Raw genomic sequence first — 19,687 nt, 5'->3', positions numbered from 1 at the left:
ATAAGCAGCTTCATTTAGCATTAGAGCAAAGGGACCATTCTGACCAGCGCCAAGATCAAAATATAGTCTCTTGCTGCCCAGGTCTGTGTTTCCTGGCACAGGCAATGACTCACGACTCGTAGAAACATTTCCTTTTAGAGTCCTGTATATTCAGCTAAAACCATATAAATCTTCTCTCTCTATTTCCAAACCTTTGCCAGGGATGTGTTTGAAACTAATCCCCATGGGAAAAACTAAACATATACAGTAGAGAGGAGGACTTAAAAGCCTTTTCTACAATCTGTCTAAGGCTAACAATTAATAAACACATGCTGCTGTATGTACTAGATCAAAGGGATGCATCAGCCCAACTGCAACACCAAGATTTACCAGCTATCAACATCTCACAGGTGACCTCAGCTGACCACCACCTCCCACAGGGTCACCATTAGGAGTCCCCTTTGAGCAAACCTCGGGAATACTGATAAAACACACACCCTCACGCCCACATACCATAATCAGAACAGCGGTTACGGTGTTAACTCTTGTGCAGGCAAAGCAATGTATTTCCACACACACCCTAGATAATGACTGTAGATATGTATTTCACAACAAGTCTAAGCTTTTCCCTATCCTGAAATGCGATTACAATAATACTGGAGAACTATACATATTTTTCCAAGTAGCAGGATTCTCTATTTTCACCATGAAAAGAAGCATTTATCTCAGCAGCAAGAATGAAAACAAAATGCACTGCTTTTAAAATTTCCACTGCCCCTTCTCTGCATCTGTAAGGGGAAGATGGCTCCAATCCAGTCGAGTTCAGAGGAAGAAGGGCCATACTCTTGAATAATCTGTTTTCACAATGAGCAAAATCAGCCTCCTCCCACTCATCCACCTGCAGCATGCTGTAAAGAAAACAGATCAGATCCAGACAGGCATGAGGTTTCAAATCCCCTTTGTCTAACTCCCCTAGCCTTTGCTTAGAATGTCTGTAGCTGCCAGCTTCCTAGCACTCTCCACGACAGTATCACCCTCTGCCATGTTGGGAATTCCCACTCCCCAGAGCCTTATTTGAAAAAACACCCTGAGAACAGCTTGTTCCCACAATGTGTTCAATTATATTCAATATTATGGGAACAGCTCAGTCTCGTTACAGTTTGAGGATTGGCTGGTGGAAAAAGAAAAAAAACCTCAGTGGAAAGGGAGCAGAAGAGAACAGAAAGCAGGCAAAAGATGAGCAGGGGAAGGAGAAAAGAAACAAATTGCTGAAGGCAGGGAGAGGAACTTGGGTGGAACAGGAGAGAGCAGAGCACAGCTTGCCCACATGGTCCCGACTGCACATTTCCAACAAACATTTTCAGAAACTGTCAGTTTTTTGAGTATTTAATCAATTCTAGAAAAGAGAGCGAGGGAGAACACACAAGGTGGAGAAGAAAGAAGGATACAGAAAATGGAAAAATCAGCAAAGAACAGAAGAGAATTAGACTACAGAAAGGGAAAAAATGCAAAGTGAACCAAATAATGTAGAGAGAGAAAAGAATAGAAGAGGATAGTCTGCATCATTAAAAAAAAAACAAACCACAAAACCAGAACCAATAAGGAAGGGATCTGGAAGACATCTATGCAAGAAGAGCTGCAAGAAAACAGAGTGGAGCAAGTAAAAATATTCTGGATTTTGAATTTATTATGAAAATTCAGTTTTTGACAGAAAACAATTTTTTGACAAAAAAATGTTCAAGTTCTCTGTCAAAGTTCTAAAGAAAAAGAAAGCAAATAAAATGGATAAGCTGGGGAGAGTTTGTATTTAGCTCTATTATCTGGAAAACGCTGTAGCTGCCTCTTTTCTGTTTTATTGGCAAAATGTTCTGACCAGCCCAGATCCAAATTAGAACTAATGAGCCCCAGGTGGTGGGAAGCAAAGAATCTCCGTAGGGTCTCTCAACTCCAATTTAGCAGTTTCACTCGCAACAAGAATTTACTAGAAATAGTTCTGAACTAAAATGTTGGATGTGAACACCTTCGAACATTGGTGAGGCTGAATTATAGGTGCAAACATGCCTCAGACTCAGTTCTCGTTCGTATACAACATGGATGTATCCCTTGCAAATGTCCATTTATCTGATACTTACCATCAAGATATCCGAGTCGCTTACAAATGACATAGAGCCCCTATAGACTCTAATCAACCCTCCTCTTTTACCCCAGACAGGAGATAAAGTGGTAAAATAATTACATTAAAATTATTATAATAAATATTATAGAAAAGGTTTGGGACGAGCCTGGCATTGTGCCCTTGCGCATGCTGGGATGCTGTCTCTGTGCTCAAATGCAATTGCCTTATATTTATATATTTACACACAAAAACTCACCGGAATCCCATTGATGCCTTGAAATCCAGGAACTCCCATTGGACCCTAAAGGAAAGAGGACACAAGTAATACTTTACTTGGACAATCCTATGCGTCAGTCACACGCATTTTATTCTTTATATGTATCATGTATCACTCAGGTAACTCTTGTATTCTACATCTTGTGAGGGTAGATGATCAGATATCCTCAGTAAAAGGAGTAGAACATCTCATACTAGGCACACAGGCTCCTTCATTTTCATTGCAGTCAATGAGCTTGGAACTGAGGATGCTCAGCAGACAGGCTGCTAAATTAATTCCCCCAAAATGTTTTCACTCAGTATTTTAAAAGTGAAACACAAATTGTTATTGCACCTCTGGGGCACAGTGTGATGCTAATAATACATGGCTTTCAATAGAGATTAAATCCTGGCCTCACAAATGTTTCAAGAAATGTTACAATTGGATCTGCAATTTTGTCTGAACCAGCCTATACCATTATTGTCAGATGTTGCCAGCTGAGAAATATGCAAAATATTATATTAATTTACATTACTCCTTCATCTGTTCCAACTGAATAATGTCTTGTCTCTGCCAACCTGTTAGAGCTGCTGGATGTTGCATGTACCTCCATAGTAAAAGAAAATGTCTATGATAGCAGCAGCTATCCCGGAGCGGATAAGTGGTTCAATAGTGGCCAATATTTGCTGCTTCAATGGAAGGTGCAAAGCAGGCAGCTCCAGGATAAGTGTCCGTCAGGGAAAGGTTCTTCCTAATCCTTGATAGTCAGAGGCTGGCTTCTGCCCTAAAGCAGGAGAGTTTCTCTCTTCCAGAACTCTTGATTATTATTTTTAGACGTTATTGTTATAATTCTGGATGTTCTTTTTATCCTTGTTTTGAATCCTGCCCACCTCAGACTCAGCAAAACCTTGGAGCAATGAGTTCCACAGGATATTTGTGCACTGTGGGAAGGGGGGTGGAGTATATCCTCTGCTCAGTTTTGAATGTTTTGCTTTTCAGTTTCACCGAATGTTCCCTTATTCTTGTCTTAGGAGAAAGGCTGAATAGCCATGCCCTCTCTGTTTTCTCTACACCTGTCATTATTCTGAATCCTTACTCATTTCCTCTATAAGGTAAGCAGTCCCAATCTTTTTAATCTCTCTTAATATGAGGGTTTGATCATGTCTTGTTTCATTCTCATCACCTGTCTCTGAAAGCCCTCTATTTCTGCTGTGTCCCTTTTGAGGTGGGGTGACAGAACTGATCACTAATGGCATTATAATATCTTCTGTATTATATCCCATTCCATTCCTTATATAGCTCATAATTGTGTTTGCTATTTTGGCCACTGCTGCCCTTTGAGAAGATGTTTTCACTGAGTTCAGTAATGTTCCAGTCTTTTTACGATGTTGTTACAGTTAATTTAGAACCTAATAAGATGTAGAAGTAATTTATATATTATTCCCTCATTGTGCATTACTTTGCACTTTCCAACAAAGAATTTCACCTCCCAACATGATGATCACTCACTTAACTTTGGTAGGATCTGACTGTCAGAAATAGGTAAGGCTGTTAGATTTCCCTCTAGGGGTATCCTAGTAATGCCCCACCCTTCTTTCATCTCTTCTTGTGACTTATGTCAGGGCAAAATACATTCTGATGGTTATGTAAAGCAAAAGACTCCACATGCAATGTTGAAGCCCATTTTACTGTGAATCAGCCAACAGAAAGTGACAGGCTGGACTGTGTATACTACGCTGTATAATTCAGCGACCAAGATTGTCACCCTCAGACTAAACACAGTGGTTCCTCTGGAGATGTTTCTCAAAAATTTAACAGCAGTGAGATAGTCCAGTACTATTTTTATTCACTCATAAAGAGCTGCTGTGATCACATCTACTGCAGGGAAAAAGAGGAAAACACTTACTGAACCTACCTTATCTCCTTTCAGTCCAGCTGATCCTGGAGAGCCCACTGCCCCTCTCTCACCTTTTGGCCCTGCCAAACCTTCTGGCCCAGCAAATCCTGGAACACCTATAGGTCCTTGGTTCCCAATAGATCCCGGTCGACCCTGAAAGGGTTACAGTAAGAGGTAAGTCAAATTTTCCATGCTTCACAAATGCCCTGCATGTCTCAAAAAAAAACAACACTGGCCAGAGAACTGTAGGCAGATCAGGAAAGATCTCTGAAGGTTCTTCTGTACATTCTTGGTTATAATGCTCATCAGAGGTATTTCAGACAATGTAGAATGAAGCATAAAGAGTGAATTAAACAAATAATAAGACACCCCTACTTTTCCAGGAGGATTTCTGGCAATTCATCAGGCTGTAGGAACAATGGAGGCGAATGGCATTTGAAATTAGGTTTATTACTTCTAGATGAGGTTGACCCCTCCAGTTCCAAGCTTTAATGATAAGTACAAAATGTCTGTACCAAACATTTTGGTATCAAACACAACAGAGGGAAGCCAGGAAATGCAATACAATGGCTAGTCTTGCATGGGTCACATGCAATCAGAAGCCTTGCACTCAGAAAACACATTTATGTTAGGCTATCACCATACTTGGCTCAAGATCAGTGGGGACTCCAATGTCCTCTCCTGTTGCTTGGTAGACAATACGTGGATTTTAGGTCATGCCCCCCTAGCCCTTATGCACCATCATTATTCCTATCCTGACTAACTTTAGGAAGAGAAAAGCCATGAATACCGTTTTCCAGGGAAGTGTTCACCTTCTGTAGGGTTTATATAGAAAGAAAACACAGAGCACAATGTTTGTCCTGCAAAAGCTTTAGACAGCTACAATATCATTATCTCCTGCAGGGGAAATGCAGAATCCTGAACTCTGATCTTGCAGCTGACCAATCTGATAAATATTACTGGCCCAATTCTTTGTTCAAATACTCCACTGTAAAGTAGGAGTCACTCCATTTAATTCAAGGGGACTAGGACCCCATTGTGTAAGGTGCTGTACAAACACAGAACAAAAAGACGGTCCCTGCCCCCAAAGAGCTTACAATCTAAGCATAAGACAAGAGACAACAGCTAGATACAGACAGATACATAGGGGAGCACAAGGAAATAATGAGACAAAGTTAAGCATGTGCATAACTGCTTTGCTGGCTGGGGCCAAAGTGTGCAGCACTTTGCATGTTGAAGCCCTATGTGTATTTTTTGTGCTGATACAAGTTAAACAATTTTTTTAAAAAAGTTGCTTCCCACACTGAAGCTCATCTGCCCAAACTCTGGCTCAGATCACATCTACAAATTAGACTGGAAAAAAGGGTTCAGAGCAAAATTGCTTATGCAGCCACAACAGCATATTTGAGTTATAGAGTTCATGGCCAGAAGGGACCACCAAATCATCCAATCTGACCTCCTGTATGTCATATGCCACCAACACCAGCCAGCGCCTGCACGTTAAATCCAACAGCCGAAAAGAAGTCCAGTGTATGATAGCCCACAGGAGACTAAACTATGATGTGCCACAGGCAGAGAATAGGAGGGACGGAGCTGCAAGGGACACCAATGCTCAAGGCCCCTGCAATGGCAGGGAAATGATTAAGTGAGATATATGTAGGAGTCACTACAAAACAATATTATAAAAGTAAAACATATTTGTCCATTTCCTCTTTCTCATCCAGATAATGTTATTTTGTAGGCGCCAACAAGCTTTTCAACTTAATTCTCAAGAACACGCAGCATTTTTGAAACCGATTTACAGTTGAAAAGAAAGTGTTACTCTGGTGGCAATTGGAGGATGTACACAATACATGATATTTGTGATCTGTGTTCAGACACAATTTGTGCAACCAGAGCCCCACAATGGCTCCATTAGCAGGGGAAATAATGCAGTAACTAAACATTACCAGAAGATGGCAAACTTTTCTAAAACTGCAGAGACAAATACAGTTTAACATCTTTTATTGTTCTGGTATCACCACAGAAATCACAACGAAGGCTGAGTTATGCAGAGCTGCCTTGTAAGAGTGTGTGTAATCTGACCAGTGCTTAATTTGTAATGAAAGAGGTTCCCGCGGCTCAAGCAATTAGGTGCTGGGCTCAAGCAATTTTTTTACATTCATAACTGATGCAGCGAACAGAGGTGCCAGGGCTATGAACTGCCAAGCCCAGAGGTGCCAGGGCTCAGTCCTGCCAAGCTCTGGCACAAATTAAGCACCAAATCTGAATACACTTATCTGTAACTGCTTATAGAGCTTACTGCAGGTGTTCCGATGTTACTTGCAGAAGACTGAAGATGTGTATCAACATTCTATAGTACGTGTTACATTTTCCCAAATCTAACGACTGTTTTAAAAAAGTGGAGAGTGCCTGTCATGCAAGGACACAAAATATTCACAAAAATAAGGTTAAAGACAATTTCCTTTCATTAACTAGTATTGTTTTCCATTTGGAACAACATTTAAAATAAAAGAAAACATGCTTTAGTTCTAGCTACAATGAATATTAGTAAATGAAATCAACAAGATAATTCACATGCTGGTCCGGTAATTTGAAGTAAACTTTTAAATCAAGTCTGGAACTCGCTAAGGGCTTGACAATTTTGCAAAACTGCATATAAGAACAACATAGGCTGATCATATAGGACAAGGTTCTTCTATATTGATAAGCATAGTCCATTCTCTTTGCAATTCTCTTTTTCTCAGTCAAAAAGGGACACACACATTGATGCTAGTGCCTCACAAGTGTCAACAATGAAATATGAACTTTCTGCAGGTGTTGTCCCTCTTCAATTCATGCCCAGAAAACAAATCTGCTGAAGGCAGGTAAAAGCACAACTGGTTGAGAGTAAAATATTCCCATTTAAACTGCTGGCATTAGAGAATACTTGTTAAGAAAACACTTGTTAATGTCACTCATACAAAGATGATTATAAAAGACTGGATGGCCAGTTCAACCAGGTGAGTGAATGGACATGGGAAGTTCTTGCATTAAATTGGCAGTCCTGATAAAATAATCCTGGCAACCGTATACTCAAAAACAGAGATTTGTGTTAACATTTTGTAGTATCTAGTTAGGCAATTCAGTGTTTATCCAAAAGAGATAAATACCAGTTTTAAATCCCGTATCATTTGCACTTTATACATGTGTAGACATTTAGGGCCATATTATCAGCTGGCAGAACTCAGCTAAATTAAATAGAGATATTTCAGCAAACAATTTGGCTCTACATTTAAAAATATATAGTTTGAAATTTTTTAAAAAAATTAAACCACCTCCTCTTTTACTTACCTTCTAGGACCTGTGTTCAGATTCTATGTTTCCCTTGCAAGTGCTGTTAACATTACTAACTCCCTGGAACAAAGTAAGGAATGCAGCTCCCTACTGAGTACCATTCTCAGGAGCTGTTGCTGGAGGCACAAGGAACCCTAACCCCAGGCCTTGGCAGGAAAAAGGTTTTGTGGTTTATTTTAAATATATATTTGTTTGTAATTTTAACCTGTTTTTAATCTGGGATTTTAAAAATAATTTTTTATCCATTTTTTTAAGCCTTCCAGTTTCCTTTCCCATCCTAGATGGATCATCTTACCACATACCCCATGATCTTTCTTCATTACTCTGAAACCTTCATTACAGGGACAGGTGTTTTTTGTTTTTTGTTTGTTTGTTTGTTTGTTTTTTTACAGTTTCAGACCCTAACCCTTGTGTTGCAATTGCTTCTTCTTGGTCTTTTGGCTGAGGTCAAGTGTACCATCTGTTTAATATTTTCTACCTTTTCTATCTGGGAATTGTAACATTTGCAAGGGGGTGGACTGTGATCTGAAAAGACTTTGCAGTCTCTCTCTTATGACCTCATTTTCAATCGGAGGCAAACATCAATGGCACGCTCTGAACTGAAGGCCAGATGATGATGTAAAGGCAACACAGCTGAAATATATGCTGAAAACGGGCACATCACCTCTACAATCAAGCGGTCACCTATTAACTCAGATACAACTATGCTAAGGAAATCAAGGTTTCTTCAGGTTTCAGAGTAACAGCCGCGTTAGTCTGTATTCGCAAAAAGAAAAGGAGTACTTGTGGCACCTTAGAGACTAACCAATTTATTTGAGCATGAGCTTTCGTGAGCTACAGCTCACTTCATCAGATGCATACTGTGGAAACTGCAGCAGACTTTATATATACACAGAGAATATGAAACAATACCTCCTCCCACCCCACTGTCCTGCTGGTAATAGCTTATCTAAAAGCCATTTCCAGCACAAATCCAGGTTTTCTCACCCTCCACCCCCCCACACAAATTCACTCTCCTGCTGGTGATAGCCCATCCAAAGTGACAACTCTTTACACAATGTGCATGATAATGAAGTTAGGCCATTTCCTGCACAAATCCAGGTTCTCTCACTCCCTCACCCCCCTCCAAAAACCCACCCCCATACACACACAAACTCACTCTCCTGCTGGTAATAGCTCATCCAAACTGACCACTCTCCAAGTTTAAATCCAAGTTAAACCAGAACATCGGGGGGGGGGGGGGGTAGGAAAAAACAAGAGGAAATAGGCTACCTTGCATAATGACTTAGCCACTCCCAGTCTCTATTTAAGCCTAAATTAATAGTATCCAATTTGCAAATGAATTCCAATTCAGCAGTTTCTCGCTGGAGTCTGGATTTGAAGTTTTTTTGTTTTAAGATAGCGACCTTCATGTCTGTGATTGCGTGACCAGAGAGATTGAAGTGTTCTCCGACTGGTTTATGAATGTTATAATTCTTGACATCTGATTTGTGTCCATTTATTCTTTTACGTAGAGACTGTCCAGTTTGACCAATGTACATGGCAGAGGGGCATTGCTGGCACATGATGGCATAAATCACATTGGTGGATGTGCAGGTGAACGAGCCTCTGATAGTGTGGCTGATGTTATTAGGCCCTGTGATGGTGTCCCCTGAATAGATATGTGGGCACAATTGGCAACGGGCTTTGTTGCAAGGATAAGTTCCTGGGTTAGTGGTTCTGTTGTGTGGTATGTGGTTGTTGGTGAGTATTTGCTTCAGGTTGCGGGGCTGTCTGTAGGCAAGGACTGGCCTGTCTCCCAAGATTTCTGTGATGCCCTCGCTTGGTGTAACTCTTCACATCATTACAGAAGTGTGGAATTCTACCCCTAAACGAACAACTCTTGAACTGATATGAAATTACAGTTTAAACAAATATATTTTCTGAGATATCCAATTTGATAAATGTGTCCAGTGGAGGCAGCATGGACCCTTATGCAAGTCTTGTCTCCGTCTGAGTCACTTTGATGAGGTTTCAGAGTAACAGCCGTGTTAGTCTGTATTCGCAAAAAGAAAAGGAGTACTTGTGGCACCTTAGAGACTAACCAATTTATTTGAGCATAAGCTTTCGTGAGCTACAGCTCACTTCATCACGAAAGCTTATGCTCAAATAAATTTGTTAGTCTCTAAGGTGCCACAAGTACTCCTTCACTTTGATGAGGGAATTCAGTGTGTTCTCTGTGTTCTAATCCTAAGGAGTAAAATATTTCCTATTTACTTAGCATCCCACAAGGAAGATTTTAATAGCACTTGAAGATGGGTCTGGCATGTCACTAAACTCACAAAGACACAGCGAAGTGCCTCTAATCTCTCAAGTAATGTGATTAGACTATGATAAACAGGCTCTCATGAATTCCCCTTGCTTCCTTTGAAGTCTGTGAGGATGGAAACAGTGTATTCCATGCTGAAACATATGTCTTGTCTTCACTGCTAAAAAAGATGCATTTTTTACTAAAAAGAAAAGGAGTACTAGTGGCACCTTAGAGACTAACCAATTTATTTGAGCATAAGCTTTCGTGAGCTACAGCTCACTTCATCGGATGCATTCGAAAGCTTATGCTCAAATAAATTGGTTAGTCTCTAAGGTGCCACAAGACCTCCTTTTCTTTTTGCGAATACAGACTAACACGGCTGTTACTCTGAAACCTGGCATTTTTTACTGTGGGTTATCTTAATGCACATGAACTATCATACGGTCAGCTCTTCACCCCACTCCCCCTTGGGTTGATCTAAGAGAGTTTACCCCAACCTCAGGAAAACTAAGGTGCCTTGTCTTCGTTGTGTTTTTAGTCTCTAAGGTGCCACAAGTCCTCCTGTTCTTTTTGCGGATACAGACTAACACGGCTGCTCCTCTGAATACTTCGGTATAGTTCATGCACATTAGTCCCTGAAGTAAGAAACCCCACATCTTTTTTAGCAGCGAAGACAAGGCCGAAGAGAAACTTTAAGTCACATTCAACAGTAACTTTAGCAGATCAACAGAGCCCTCTGTTTTTAATCATCATTATTGCTCAGTATTTATATTATAGTACCCTCTAGGACCCCCAATCAGGATCAGGTCCCCATTGCACACCTATGCCATGTGGTATTGTTTCTAATTCTTGACTGGATGACAATTTTTTTAATAAATAGATTTTTTAATAATGGATATCAAACAACACCTGCCAAGTATGGATTTTTGGATGAATAAGGACTTGTGCTAAAACCTCTGAAACTTTTGCGACTTGTGAACATTTTCATGACTACCCAATACTTGTTTGGATATTTCCAAATAGGTAAAAAACTCAACCTTGTGAATGATAGTGAACCACAACATGAGCTTTCATTCACAAATGTATTTGTGTATCTGTTTTTTATTACCCAACCACCTCTCGATTAGGATAGCTGTGTTCTTGGAGTGATGTCGCTGTGGTAGGAACCAAGCAAATGGCATAACTTCATGACAGAACATTACATTTCTTTTGGCATTTCCTGGACTTTATCCATTTGTGCCACAAACTCAATGTGATTTAAACACTTATTGCAAATAAGTTATTTATTTATTATTGCAAACAGCTAAAAATGCAAAAACAAGTGGTTCAAACTTTTCATCCAGTTGCTAATGTTTTTGCTCTGGTATCTGCTTGCAGTAACCAAGACTGAAAAGTGTCTGAGTGATGGGGCCAACATATTCCCTTTGAAGCACCACATCATGGAAGGAAACAACACAAAACTGCCTGAAAAGACATTTTGATCCCAGTGCCTTTTGAAATGGAAATCATTTTATCAAATGTGGGGCCCCCCTTGGCTCTCACTTCAATTCACCTGTCTCCTGGACTGTCAGTTTGAAAGGCCAGCATGATGGGCGATGATCGTGCCTCAGTAAGGAATTTACTACCATGCAAACAAAGAAGTCACCATTAGTCTATTGTCCCTGCCCCTTTTGACCACTTTAATATCCCACAGAAATTTCCACTCACTGGCTGAGGTGGCTCCACATAGCTCCATGAATTCCAAACATACATTTTCTTAATGCTTTTGTTTGGTGGAAGGAGAAGAGTCAATTTGTTTACTGTTTTCTCTAATCAAGGTCTGGAGCAGGATCATGCACCTGACAGTGCTATGAAAACTGTTCCTTGAGTTCGCTGGCACAAAATAATATAAGTACTTGCTTATTTGGGGCCCAGGCCTATAACCTTTACTCACTTTGAGTAGCAACTTATTCCAGGGTTATTGATTCACCAGCGGCAAGCAATGAAGAGGGACAAAGTCAACAGGACTCCATGAGACGTAAAACAGAGCAAGTGCCAGGGTAAGTACAGAAAATGTAAAGTGCTAGGTATTACTGTTATTTTCTAATTAAAATTAAGACTCAATGGATTAAACAGTCAATGGGATGTAAGCACATGTTTAAAGTTAAGCATGTGTATTAATGCTTTCCTGAACTGGGGACTGCATTATTTAGACGGAGTGCTGTTTTCCCTGGCATGACCTGTGATCTTAGCAAGGCAATTAATTATGGCACTGTGTTATTTGTTGTACAGAACTGCAAGGGCCCTGGATTGGAGGGGACTTCAGTGCCCACATTTTTAAAGGGGCCTCACTCTAGCCAGTGTGTGCACTTTTTCTTCCACAAACAAACGTAGGTGTAGTTTTACTGATGCAAAATAATTGCTGGTGCCAATGATGCACTCGAGAGACAGGTACTTAGAAGTCTAAACTTGTGCACAAAATGCTGCACCCACAATTGACCATAGGAGGAAAACTGAAGGCCCTTTAAAAAAAATTGGCCCTAAAAATAAATGTTATAATTTACTGTATAAGCTAAACAGGATGAGTCCTGAAACTTTCCAGGATAATCCAAGGACTGCAGTGCAGGAAGTACTGGTGCTGAATGGGCAATTTCATCATATGCCTGATCTTTAGAGGTGCCTAGTGCCCTCAGCTCCTACTTTGGTCAACAGTAGTGGAAGACATTTCTCACCTTGCAGGATCCAGCTTCAAGCCACTGAACCAATGCTATACCGAGTGATCAGCCGTGCTACTGCCGATGCTACCGTCGGATGGATGAGATGTAAATACGGAGCCCCTGTCTGCTTGTCGTCATGAATATGATTTGTTCTCACTGGGAGGCAGCATAGATTTTATTCCCAGCTCTCCTACTGACCTGCTGTGTGGCAGTGGGCAAGTCACTTCCACTCCCTGCTCCTCTGCTTCCTCCTCTCCCCCCGCCCCTTGTCTATACTGTAAGCTCTTTGGAGCAGTGATTTCTCTTACTACATGCACAGTGCCTAGCACAACAGGTCTGTGATCTCAACTTGGGCCTCTAAGTATTATTGTCATCATTATACCAACAACCACCACCAATTAAAAACCCTTCCAAAAATTAGGGGTCAGACCTGCAGTGTCCTGGTCAAATTCTGCCTTGGGGAATTATATTCTCCCTACGGAAAATCCCTTTGTACTTTTAATGGGATAAGTTAGTCTTCAATTCCTCCTCTAAAAACTCAGTGAAATACAGGTGCAAAAATGGCTTCCACATTCCTGCCACATCGTTCACTACATTCCTCCACACAACTTCCATTAGCTAAACACCTCCACTGATCTTAAAACAAGTAATAAAAGTTATACACAGGAACAAAAATTATGGCTAAGAGATAAAAAAATCCTGGACTGCTAAACCACCTCACCCTCTCAACACCAACCAGGAGGCTCATGGGCTTTTTTACTTGCACATCTATATTTTTCTTTAGATAATTTTTTTCCATATTACAATAAATTATTTAATTTCATGATTCACCTTATAAACCCTATGTTCATGTAAGGCGATATTTGGCGTGTTCACATGGCAATCTTTAAAAAGTGAGCCACAAGAGCTTTCTACCTTCTAAGGATCAAATATTTTGCACAATGATGGAAAATTGCAATCTTTATTTTTTTAAATGATTTGTTGTCCCATGGAGCAAATGATGCTACCGAACCCTTGTTTTTGGAAAACAAAGCAACATTTTGATAAGTTTTCTTTTAAAGTATTCAATCAAAATACCATAAATGTTGCAGAAAATTTGACAAAAACAGGAACAATTTTTCATGGTTTCATTTTTGAAAAATGGAAAGTTAATAAAGTCAACAGGGTTTCACAAAGAAGCCATATGATTTACTACTGGAAGCAGTCAATGAACCTGCATTTCAAAGACATAAATATGAAATATATGGGACAAAACTTGTTTTTAAAAAAACAAAATAACATACGTGTATCACACTGACTGATCCTCTGCATGGTTATAGCTCAAAATCATACTTTTCACTTGATCAGCAGCTCTTTATGTTATATGGTTCACAGGAGATGAGATACCAAATAAGTGACATCCCTAAAAATACAGGATGGGCTGTTACCCTGAGTCTTCTAGCATATCCACTCTTCTCTCTTTCTGTTTATTTAGACCAAGTGGTCATGACCACCCAGCTAGCCTGACATCTCAATATCTTTCAGGTTATGTCACAGATAAAACTTGGACTCCTTTCCTTCCCTATTATGCTCACACCAAGGTGTAAAACGCATAGTAACTATGCAGCCAGCGTTAGAAAATCACTCTCCTAAAGTAGCTGTATCGCTCAAGAAAATATTTTTAAAAGCTGATATATTTTATTTTTACATGCTTTCATCTTTGACTGAGGAAGAAAGTTTTGCTATTGCAAAAGAACGATGATGCATTTAAGGACCCCCCACCTCCCCCTTTTTTTTTAAAGGGAGCCCAGAGCTAGGTGCATATTGGTGTTTGCAATAGCACACTCAATTTGTGTACAGTTACTGTGATGGAACACGCAAATTGACTACTGACACACATTAGTAACTATTCAGGCATCAGAAATTGTGCATGCACAAGTCTAGCATGTGAACAATTGTGACAACTGCATGTGAAAACAATGGGCGTTGTCTGTGGGTGAGAACTGTTCACACTTCATGAAAGTCTGGCCCTTATGTTACATTCATTAATGTCCTAAAAGAAATAAAATTGAAATTCAGAGGGTGGACTAAATTATGAACTCTTACAGCAAGATCACAGCTTATGGGGGTCTAACTGATTGAAAACCCATTTTTATTTTATTTTGGGAACTGAGCACTTTTCCCAAAAGTGCACAGGGAAACAAAAGGTTTCTGAGATTTTACAATCTCTTAATTCTTATTTTCTCTCCTCCTATTTTCAGTGCCCATACATTACAGATAAAAAACAAAACTAGAAAACCACCCCCTTCACAGCTCCCAAACCCATTTGCTTAGGACAGCAGCTGTCACAACATTTTTCTGCCCTGACCTAACAGAAGGGCACTTATTGTCACCACGAGGTGTACAAGTCTTAAGCTGAATTTTCAGTACAAAAGCATCAGTTATTTACAAAGAAAATTAACAAAGAGGGGCTACTCCGGGGACTTGCTTAGTTCCAATTTTCTAGAGTGTTCTTGCAGATCAACAGAAAGGCAACCCAAGCAGCATATATAAAGTAAAAAACAAACAAAACCACAGGCGTTTTTTTAAAAATTACTCTTCCATCAGAGCCAAATCATGACAACACTCACACAAAATGTACACAGGTACAGCAAATAGGTGAGAACACTGCAATAGGAATTCTGCCACTGCTGCATAAGTTGACGCATGGGGCTACCAAAAAACTGCTCTTTTATTTCTTAACTCCAGGCTCAGGAAATGGGTCAGGGTTACAAAAGGGGTCAGTAGCATCTGCTGACCCCGCCGGCTACTATTGCAGGGCCTCTCTCTAGCTGGTATGATTCCCAACTACTACTCCCCATGGTATCAACAATTCTCTGCTCTTTCACAGGCTAGCAAAGCCTAGACTTTAGTCTATCTGTTCTGCTATAGCTCTGGTGAGGGGTCATTTAAACTCCCCTCTATTGACTGCTCTTTGGAGACTGGATTTAAAAGCATAATTAAAAAATGTTTGGTTCATGATTAATACATAGTGATGGATTCATTATACACAATTCTAAACTGCCAGAAAGAGGGTACGTTTTCCATCCCTTTCCTTTATGTCTCATTATCTGTACTCCCACTAGTTCTTGAAGTCTTATTTACCCTTTAATTAGGTTTCTGTTTACTTTAAAATCTTCATGTGAAAAGACAGACCTGCCACAGAGTAACCTACGTATCACAGCTGATCAAAACTGGGCCTCCCATTTTTATCATATTTTAATCATGTTATTTTTCTGACCCGTTGACAAATGCCAGAAATTGAAGGGAACCATGAGTTTGTGTCTTTTGCTCTTTACACAACAAATGTAATATGAAGGAACCACACAGGCACAGCAGAGTCCAAATAACCAGGCTTACTATTTATGGCAGGGGCTCTCAACCTTTCCAGACTACTGTACCCCTTTCAGGAGTCTGGTTTATCTTATGTACCCCATGTCACCTCACTTAAAAACTACTTGCTTACAAAATCAGACCTAAAAATACAAAAGTGTCACAGCACACTGTTACTGAAAAATTGCTGACTTTCTCATTTTGTCTGTATGAAATTTTAGTTTGTACTGACTTCACTAGTGCTTTTTTTATGGCCTGTTGTATAACTGGACACATATGTAGATGAGCTGATGTACCCCCTGGAAGACCTTTGTGTATCTCATGGGGCACGTGTACCCTAATGTACCCCTGGTTGAGAACCACTGATTTAGAGCATACAAGGCCCAGCTACATATACACCCTGCTCTTCTGTAAACACAGAACACAAAGAGCACCACTAGAGGGCTCACATTCTATTTAAAGGGATACCACCCAATTCCTGTACACTACAATGAGAATACAAAGATATTTATCAAAGTTTCAAGGCACATATATTGCACCTGTTCCTTTTATTCTATTATTTGACGGATGAGAGAAAGCTGGTCTTGTGGCTGAAGCCCTATATTTTAAGTGCAATTCGCAGCATGCAGTGCGGGGAAAATATCCATGAACTGGAAGCAACAGTTGGAATTTAGGATTATTCAGCCCATGGAGAACAAACCAAAAAATCCCACAGCATTCCTAGAAACCTATTTAAAATGAACAAGAGTGGCAATGAACTTTTTCCTGCCTCCTCCTCTGGCTGGCATTTTCAGGCTCCCTTCTTCATGGACAGAAGATTCATTGTTGCTAAATGATTTTGGTAAAAAAATTAGTTGTATTAAGTAGTGCATTGAACAAGTGAAAACTTGCAAATAGCTATGTTGTTAAGACTCCTGTTAAAGGAGCATTGTGTCTAGTAAGGCAGATAGGGTTCAGCCAGATGTGAAAGTCAGAATCAGATCCAAACTTCCCCAGAGTTTGCTGTGTTCAGATCTGGGGATTTGGTTTGGGCTTGTCTTTAGTTCCTTCTTTTACAATGAACTTCAGTTCAAAATATCTTAAAAGCTTTTTTCTTAGCACAGGTTGTGAGGCCTTATAGCTAGGGTTTCCTGGTAAATGTATGGGGATCTGAATTTAGGGCAGATGTAATGGAATGGGCATTCTGTGCTCATTCCTGTACCAGGATAGTACGGCTATTTCTTGGCAGATTGGCAAGATTTACATTTTCACAGTGGCACAAAGGGGCAGTGATGCCAACTTTCACATATCCCACAAAGGCAGTTACTGTCAAAGCCTAATTGTGTACTGAGAACACAGCTCTTCAAACCCAGAACGAGCAAATGAGAAGGCTGGACTGCAAAGTGCATGGGTCTGTACTAAACAGTGCTTTTACATAAAATGGGCTTTCTCCATATGCATTTAAAACACTCATAAAAGGTGGGCTGTAGAACCCTAAAACAGCAGGGAAGGAAGTGGTAGATGAATTGGTGACAAGTGAAAGAACTTTTAAATCAACTAATACAGTTTCTAATACAGAGGAAGTGTTTGTGCTCCCTTTTGTCTTGCATATTATCACTCTAATAAGATACTATTCTTCTGTCACAATAACCAGGGCTTATGGCTTTTGCCAAAGATGGCAAGAAAAAATTTTTAAGACACCCAAGGTACAGTCAGATTTTATTTAATAAGTGAAATAGCTAGAAATGTAGTTCTCCATCTGGGGACATTTTAATGTCTAAGAGGTATAGTATTAATGTAGTGCATGTTGAACAAGATCGAGTTTTGGGAGTGTGGGATCTTGGGGGGAAGAGGAGAATTATATTATAAATGTCATACCTCCTATTATTTTGTCCATCTTTTCCTCCTCCCTTCTCTAGGTGTTAATGCTACATCCATCATCATGATACCTGACACCATCAACCTGTCCAGTAGTTTGCCTAGCAGTCAGCAGAAGGACAGCTTCAAGCAGCACTTCAGTCCTTGTGAACTTAAAGACTGACCTGGCTGCTGGTACCTGTGGTACAGCCTGGAATGCATTAAGGCTGAACCTGAAACATGCATGCTGAAGGGCTGCTACAATGCCTAGTGAAGTATGACACCTTAAGTGCTTTTCTCACTCTGCCTGGGAACAGAGTGCTGAGCACAGACAAGAGAGCTTCCTTGTTGTTCCCTCAATAACTCAGAGACAAGCACCACATAAAGAATTTACCTAGTGGTGTTGGGGTTGGACAGTAGGATGAAGGGAAAGGAAAGAAATAACACAAACCCCTTTTTCTGCATGGGGAAGACAGAGTGTGAACTTCCCCCTGGGGAGGGAAGGTGCTCCTTCTCTCAAACAGCGTAAGCAGATGTAGTTTGAGAGGATTGCAGCAAACCTGGCTTCAAAGCAGGGAGAAAGAAGAGAGACTGAGTAAGGGATGAGAGGAAGCAAAGCTTGAGGGTTTCAGGGGTTAGGGTAGATGTCAGCTTTACTACAACAGTTATTATGTATGCTGCTTCCTTGACTAAAAAGCTTTGGTTTTCCAAAGGGCCTCACAAAAGAGCCAGGAAAACATTTCAGGACTATTTTTGTGAAACTTCATCTTGTTGTTCCATTGAAATTTCATTTATTGAAGTGTTTTAACAACTTCTGCAATTAGCCAAACCAACCTCTCAGTCTAAACAAGCCGTGAAAATTACCCTGGGGGAACTCACTGTCACAAGATATCTTGGGGACCAAGAGTTTGGTAGGATTAAAAGAACGATTGTACATTCATGTGGAGAACAAGAACATGCAGAGTTACAACATTAAGGATTAAAAAACCAAAAAACGCAGAACCAAGACTTTTGGCAAGAAGATAAACCCTTGTACTTCAGGGCAGAAACCAACCACTAACAGGAGCCAGGAGGAAACTTTCCCTTTGGGCAGCTTATTTCATAGTTACCTACCACAGGATTTCATGAACCTTTCTCTGAAGCAACTGGATAAGGTGGGCAAGATACTGGCCTGGTCTGAACTAGTCTGGCAATTGCTATGTTCATTTGTTTGAGAAAGTTCAGACCCATATCTGAACCTGAGCCCATTCCCAGTGATAGTTCCAACTTCACGCTAACCTCTTGCCAAACTTTATTATTTTAAAATCAAATCCATTTTTTAATTACACAAGAGCTTCTCTCTCATTTAAAAGAGAGGCCAATAAGTATCTGTTGATTTTGTGCAGAATCCAAACCAGCCAAAATGCTTTCTCAAAGGCCAAAGCTTTCAGTCTGAATTTGACATTTGTTGGCGTATAGCTCAGAAATTTACAATTGTTAGTAACTATAAAAGACTTCCTATGTTTGACTCCAAGAGGCACTCATTATTAGCTACAGGTTGATACATATACCTCTGAAGAGGGATAGCAGTGAATCACAGTGAAGTGATATTCTGGAATGTGGTTAGATGATAGCATTTCTGCAGAGACAATAGTCAAAAAATTGTTAAATGTAATCCGAGTAAAAATTGATATTGTAAGGTAAAAAGCCACCTCAAATAGCAAAAGGACCATTTAGCTTCCATGACAAGGGTTCCAGAATGACACCTTCTCTAAATGGGACATCCTCTAGGATTACTTTAGTAGAGGCATCATAAAAATTCCATCTGGCTCCCCCAATTAAAAACATATTATGCTATTGGATGCAAAAATCTTCACTATCTGTAATAAATATTTCAGTGGTGCCGCTCCTATGCTGCTGTCCACCTTCTCATTCTGTTTCAGATATAGCA

At 40.1% G+C, this 19,687-nt stretch overlaps 1 protein-coding gene across 1 annotated transcript in view; it reads right to left on the bottom strand.

Moving 5' to 3' along the window:
* Window positions 1-19,687, bottom strand: part of COL4A6 (collagen type IV alpha 6 chain) — a 120,989-nt gene that overhangs the window by 67,367 nt on the left and 33,935 nt on the right. Inside the window, exons 3-4 of the mRNA XM_077825567.1 lie at window positions 4,267-4,401; window positions 2,352-2,396 (exon numbers count right to left, since the gene is read on the bottom strand). Coding sequence (XP_077681693.1) covers window positions 2,352-2,396; window positions 4,267-4,401 — 180 coding nt within the window. The remainder of the gene's footprint in view (window positions 1-2,351; window positions 2,397-4,266; window positions 4,402-19,687) is intronic.

Source organism: Eretmochelys imbricata, chromosome 9 (assembly GCF_965152235.1).
Source record: "Eretmochelys imbricata isolate rEreImb1 chromosome 9, rEreImb1.hap1, whole genome shotgun sequence".
Lineage (NCBI taxonomy): Eukaryota > Metazoa > Chordata > Testudines > Cheloniidae > Eretmochelys > Eretmochelys imbricata.
Note: the sequence above shows the minus strand (reverse complement) of the source record. Positions and strands in the feature narration are given on the sequence as shown.